The sequence below is a fragment of the Mirounga leonina genome, unplaced genomic scaffold, assembly GCF_011800145.1.
Source record: "Mirounga leonina isolate KUSES-001 unplaced genomic scaffold, KU_Mleo_1.0 Mir_153, whole genome shotgun sequence".
In the NCBI taxonomy this organism is placed as follows: Eukaryota; Metazoa; Chordata; class Mammalia; order Carnivora; family Phocidae; genus Mirounga; species Mirounga leonina.
In genome coordinates this window covers 13,348,975-13,355,060 of record NW_023270387.1, presented here as the reverse complement: position 1 = coordinate 13,355,060, position 6,086 = coordinate 13,348,975, and the positions used below count along the sequence as shown (strand labels likewise).

At 59.0% G+C, this 6,086-nt stretch overlaps 1 protein-coding gene across 1 annotated transcript; it reads right to left on the bottom strand.

Moving 5' to 3' along the window:
- Positions 1-791: 791 nt before the first annotated feature.
- On the bottom strand, positions 792-5,955 carry TAGLN (transgelin). The gene is made up of 5 exons (XM_035009023.1): positions 5,839-5,955; positions 2,342-2,533; positions 2,055-2,232; positions 1,693-1,795; positions 792-1,376 (listed from the first exon to the last, which is right to left on the bottom strand). Exons 2-5 carry the CDS (start codon positions 2,519-2,521, stop codon positions 1,232-1,234), a joined length of 606 nt encoding a protein of 201 aa, XP_034864914.1. The 5' UTR covers positions 2,522-2,533; positions 5,839-5,955; the 3' UTR covers positions 792-1,231.
- Positions 5,956-6,086: the final 131 nt, after the last annotated feature.

Below are 6,086 nucleotides of genomic sequence, written 5' to 3'. Positions count from 1 at the left end.
CTCCGCCTGGAACCTCAGACCTACTGGTATGGCAGTTAGCCCTCAGCCCAGCACACCCGCCCTGAAAGCAGCTGCCTCCCTGAGCCCTGATCAGAAGCCAACCTTGAACACACCCCTGACTCCTTCACCATCGCCCCCCACCCTCCATCCTGAAGGATCGGTACAATGCTCCTGGCAAAGCCGCGGATGGGCGCAGCTCCCCAGGGCCTGCGCGGCTTCACTAGGTGGGTCTGCAGCAGGACTATGACAGGGGTCGGCCACTGCCACTCCAGCTCTGCGACCACCCTGTCTTCCTCTGCAAAGCGCTCAGGGAAATGGCCTTACCCGCCGGAGGCCAGCCATCTGCCTGACCGGCTGGGACTCCTACCGGCCTGGGCCTCCTCCCCTCTTCTGAGCTAGTTGGTTGATCTAAAAATTTTTTTTTTTACGCTTAAGATTTGGGTTCCTCTTTTCACAGCAACATTTGGTTGAATGTTTTTCTGCACAGCTTTTCCAAAATAAAAACCTTCCACGCAACTCTGCCGCTCCCCATCCCCTTTCATCTGCCTCCCAGAGCTCATGAAAGTTGCCAAGTCGCTCCTCTTGGCCTTCGGTCCCCGGTTCCTGAGATCCACTCTCTTCCTTCCTCTGCCTGGGCCTCTGAAGGAAGCTGACCCCCCTGGGATCCTAGAATTCGGGGGTCCTTCAGAGCTGGCGGCTAGGAACACCCGTAAATGTTCCCTGCCTCTTGCCTGCTCATACCTCCTGCAACCAGAAGTGACTAGGGCAAATCAAACTCTGCCAGCCAGGCCTGAGAAAAGATTGATGTATATATTTGTTTCTTTTCTGAATTTCAACCCCCAAAATATTCCAGCAAAAAAATGGGGGGAGGTTGGGCTGGGTTTCCTTCAATGGGCATCTGCTGCCAAGGAGGATGGTGGACTTGCCCCCTGCCCAGCTACCCCCGGCCCACATCCTTCCCCCCTGCCCGGCCCAGGATGAGGAAAGACGGTGGGCGACGGTAGGGGAGCTGGGAGGAGGGTTAGGGGAGTGGTGCTTCGGGGTAAGAAGTTGGGCTGAGGCTGAGGGGTGGGGGAGAGCTGCCCAAGTGCGGTCACCTTTGCTCAGTGACGGAGCCTCGAAGCTTGGCCGGGGCTGAAGGAACTACACGGGTGTGGGTGAGGCAGGCTAGGCAGGATGGCTGCGGCCGGCGAGCTGGGGACAGGCAGGGCCGGGGGCTGGCCCTCTCCCTCTAACTGATGATCTGCCGAGGTCGTCCGTAGCCTGTCATGCCAGCCTGGGAGGCCCCTCTGTTGCTGCCCATCTGTAGGCCGATGACATGCTTGCCCTCCTGCAGTTGGCTCTCTGTGAATTCCCTCTTATGCTCTTGGGCTTTCCTAGAGGCGGGGAAACCAGGATAAAGACTCACCGGGACTGCACATTTTCCACCTGGGTTCTGTTTCCTCTGTCACTTCCTAGCCTCATCCCATGTGCCCCATCTCACTTCTCTTGCTTCCTTCACCTAGCTTGCCCCCCGGGGCCAGGGACACTGGCAAGCAGCCGGGACCCATCTTCCCCCTCGCCTAGACCTTCACTTTGTACCTTCCGACCCTGCTGCCCCGCCTCCCTTGGCTTAGCGGTTAGCCCAGGCCACCCCCCATCTCACACAGAGACACAAGCTTAGTGCACAAGGAACCCCTGGTGGCCACGTACTTCATAAACCAGTTGGGGTCTCCACGGTAGTACCCATCATTCTTGGTCACTGCCAAGCTGCCCAGGGCCATCAGGGTCCTCTGCACCGCTGCCAGGTCTTTACCTGGAAGAAGAAAAAGGGGTGGGGGGTAACCTTCAGGACCACGTACACGGGACTCCATGGCAGGGCCTGCCCCGCCTCTCCAGAAACTGGCCAACCCCAAGGGCTAAGGAGGCTGCCGTAGATCCTAGGATGCCCTTGAGTATGGTTGGCATTCCCACTCTGCAGACCTGTTGTCGTGGCATGCCTGGGTCATCCCTTGTCCTCTCTGCCTCAGCTTCCTGTCCTCCACCTGCCTCCTCCACCCCTCTTCTCTCTGTACCTTCAAAGAGGTCAACAGTCTGGAACATGTCAGTCTTGGTGACCCCGTAGTCCTCAGCTGCCTTCAGGAACTGAGCCACCTGCTCCATCTGCTTGAAGACCATGGAGGGAGGGTTCTCGGGCACCTTCACCGGCTTGGCGCCATCAGGGAACAGGCTGTTGACCAGCTTGCTCAGAACCTGCCGGGCAGAGAAGGCAGCGTGGCTCTCCGCCCGGGGCGCCTGCCCCACAAGCCCAGCAGGATGGTGAAGCTCCAGCCCCCCCGCACTCCTGTGAAGGGCCACTCACCACGCCATTCTTCAGCCAGACCTGGAAGCCCAGGCGCCCGCGGTCCGGGCGCCCCACATCCGGGCCACACTGCACTATGATCCACTCCACGAGCCGCTCCTCCAGCTCCTCGTCATACTTCTTCTCAATTTTGGATTGTACTTCGCGGCTCATGCCGTAGGAAGGACCCTTGTTGGCCATGTTGTGGGAGAGCTAAAGCAGCACCAGCCGGAGAAGGGAGAAGGTCAGGGGATCAGAGAACCGGCTCTGCTCTCACTTGTGCTAGGCAGGCCTTGGAGCTCCTAGGGGGACGCGCGGGGCGTGGGGGGGTGCCCATCCATCCTAGACATGTATTTACCTCCCCTGGTATCCTCATTTTGTTTTCATGGCACTGCCCATCATCCCCTCTGTCCAGGGAGCCTCTCTGAACTTAGGGACCAGAGAAACGGGAGACCAGATCTTTCGAAGTCTAGAGCAAGGATCAGTAAACTGACTTTTGTAAACAACCAGAGAGTAGTAGGTATTTTAGGCTTTGCTGGACATATGGTCTCCGCCATTGTAGCATGAAAGCAGCCTTAGACAATACGTAAACAAGTGAGCATGGCTTTGATCCAATAAAACTTTATTGACACAAACAAGCAGCAGGCTGCGTTTAGCGTATGGGCCAGAGTTTGACAAGCGCTGGTCTAGAGCATTCTTTCTTTGCCAAGATTGGCCACAGAGGCACTGGAGATGCCTTCCAGAGGAGGCCGCACTGCCCCCCTCCCCCTGGCGCCAAAATAAAGCAGCAGGTTTCTTTGTCCAGGTAGGCGTGAGGTGGTTTGTGGGTTCTGCCTTAAGTTACAGAGTTCTCTTACCTCTCCCTCCACTTTATCCTCTAGCCCCAAAGCTGGAACTCCAAAACCCAGCTCTTTGCCAGATCAGCCCGGCCTCTGGCCTGCAGCTGCCGAAGAGGCTCACACTTACCCACCTCTGGCAAGGTCTAGGAAGCCAGCAAAACCCACGAGCCTTTGGCCAAGAAGCTGCACTTCCTCAGGTGGGCCAGGAGAGAAAGAACTGCTAGACCCATGGATTTTCCCTTGTGCCCCAGGTCCCGCCACTCTAGTAGCTGAGTAACCGAGGAGCCAGAGTCCTCGGGGGACATCCCAGAGCCAAGAATCTGCCAGCCAGAACATGGGGAGCCCCTCCCTGTGCAGACCAGCAGCAGCTGCTGTCCTGAAGGCCTGGGGCTGGCACTGCTCGGGAGAGCTCCAGGTGTCACGGGGGGTGGTGCCCAGAGCTCCCTGGGAGAGCCCTCCGAGAAAGGGACCAGATGAGGCCAGACCCATCACCTGGCCTCGGAGAGGTCAGAGGTTGGGAGGGAGAGAGTGGTCTGAGGATGGGGGTAGTCCGCACGCTCCCCGACTCCCTCTCTTGCCACAATCAGACCCTCTCCCCACTCACCACCGTGGAAAGCAGAGTGAGCGTCCTCACTTGCCATGGTCCCCAGTCAGCTGCCCTACGCTTCCTTCCCCCAGAGCTGACAACTTTCCTGCATTCAAGTTCCCCATCTGTGCACGGAGGAGGATGTGATCCATCTCAGAGGGCTGTGCCTTCACCCAGGCACTGTCTGGGACTCCCTCCCAGCATCGCCTCCTGCTGGTGACCTGGGGGAGCCGGCCCCTGACCCAGGGACTGAAACAGCGTTCTTCCCAGCCACCCTCCACTCCTTTTCCAAGTCATCCCCTGAGGGGACAGCAAAGCTTGAGACAAAGAACACGAGATGGATTCATCTAAATTCCAGCTATTGGGCAACTCACTTCTCTCGGATTTGGAAAGACCCAGAGGGCGCCACCACCCATCTCCCCCTCCAGCTGACCCCAGGGAATCCAAAAGCAGTCTCTGCTCTGTTTCCCTATAAACAGCTCAGCCCCTTCCTTCCCCACCCTGCCGTGTGTCTCACACCCTGCCTCCCAATCACTGGGGGTCAAAGACTAGTGGTCAAAACCCACAAGTCAGCTGGGACCAGGTGACTTCGGCCCATCCTTCATCCTGGCCCCGGCTCAGCCTTCACCCCACCAGCCCAGGCAGGCAGCATGCGTCCCAAGGGTCCAAGCACCCACCACCTTCCACAAGCCTATCCTCCTGGCACTCTCCACCCCACCTGCCCTCCCATCTGCCCTCCCTCCCAGACGGTGGGCTGGGCCTGCGAGGAACAGGACGGAAGCAGAGTGCCCCCCACCCCCCGCCACCCCCACCAGCGTTCAGTCTAGGAGATTCAGAGCAGACAGTGAAGGTATCGAGGCTCACGGTGACAAGGACACAAAGTTGCAGCCCCTAGTTCTAGAGACAACATTTGGATTTTGATCAGAACAGGGAGGGGGATGAAAGGCACCCCACCCCCACCCTTCTCCCTCCTGGTGAAGAGTCTTGAAGTGGAGAATTCCAAGAAATCCCTCTCAGTCCTCTGACCAAGACCTCCCCAGGGAAGAGGAGAGGGAGAGGGTTGCCGGCCAAGCCACCCAGAGGCCTTTCTAGATAAAGCCTCCTGGGACAGGACAGGCAGAACAGCCTGGCTGCGCTTTGATCCTCCTGCCCTGTGGCTCCTGTCAGCTTCCCCTCCCCTCCCCTGAGAGAAAGAATAAAGTCCAGCTGTGAAGGGGCAGCGTGCACCTGCTACCACAGGACCCCACAACAACTAGCAGAACCAGGGGTCTCTCCAGGACCCCTGGGCCCCCTCTCTCTTCGAAAGAAGACACAGCTAACAGGAGTGAGCGTCGAGCATCTGTGGATCTCTGACATGGCAGGAACGGGAAGCAGCCAGACCCTTCAGGAAGGGCCCAGGGTCCCAGGCCCACTCAGGCCAACGCTGCAAAGCTCCCCGCAGGGCCCGCCCCTCACCCCTCTCTCTGCAGTGGGGTCACCTCCCATTTTCAGAGGATGGAAGGAGCCTTGTGTCCGGAAAGCGGCTCTCATGCAGGTCCCCGCGCCCTGCCACGCCTGCCTGTGGACCTCCCCGCTGCCTCAGTGGCTCCCCGGGGCTTCTCTCTCGCTGCTCAGGCCCTGGGTACCCGCCCGTGGGCCCCTGCTCTCCAGCACTGATGTATTCGCACACCTCCTCGCCTCCTTGTACAGCCTCCTAGATGGACACCAAACAGAGCCTTGTGTCTAACCCAACACCTCGAGCCCATCACCCACCCCATAGGCATGACAAGGGCTGAATACGGGGAGTCCCCCTCGCACCCGTCGTCAGGGTCTTCACCATCAATCCGTCTGCATCAGCCAAGTCATCCTAAACATTTCAACCAGCCTGAGGCTGCCCAGTCCAAGCAATATGGGATTCTAGTAACCTCACCACCCCCATCAAGTAGGACCACTTCCCCATCTGGAGATCAGGAATGCCCGCTGATGGAGAGGGTGGCCTTCTCCAGCCGAGGAGCTGGAGACCAGGACCTCTGAGGGCCCTGTTCCCAGTATACCCACTGCTACCGTTAAGCCCTAGCCTACCTTCCCTCCAACCCGGGGATACATGCACTTACAGGGGTTCCTCGGGGCTCGCAGGAGGGAAGGAGCTCTCCGTGTCTGAACTTGGACAGACAGGATGGGGCGCTGGCTGAGTGGGGGGTTTAAAGGGCTGCTGCCGTGGTGATGTCAGCCTCCCCCGCTGGCTCACCCCTCGGCCCCCTCCCTGCTAGAAGAACCCAGCCTGTTCCCCACCCCCGGCCCCCCCAGTGACTCCACACAGGCTCCATATTTGGGGAAAGACACCAAGTTGGAGCAGTCTGCC

Excerpts from the sequence above, each read along its gene's own strand:
- TAGLN (XM_035009023.1), bottom strand. The coding sequence starts at position 2,521 with ATGGCCAACAAGGGTCCTTCCTACGGCATGAGCCGCGAAGTACAATCC. Across the intron at positions 2,233-2,341 it reads TCTGGCTGAAGAATGGCGTG|GTTCTGAGCAAGCTGGTCAA; the intron begins GTGAGTGGCCCT and ends TCTGCCCGGCAG. Across the intron at positions 1,796-2,054 it reads GACTGTTGACCTCTTTGAAG|GTAAAGACCTGGCAGCGGTG; the intron begins GTACAGAGAGAA and ends TTCTTCTTCCAG.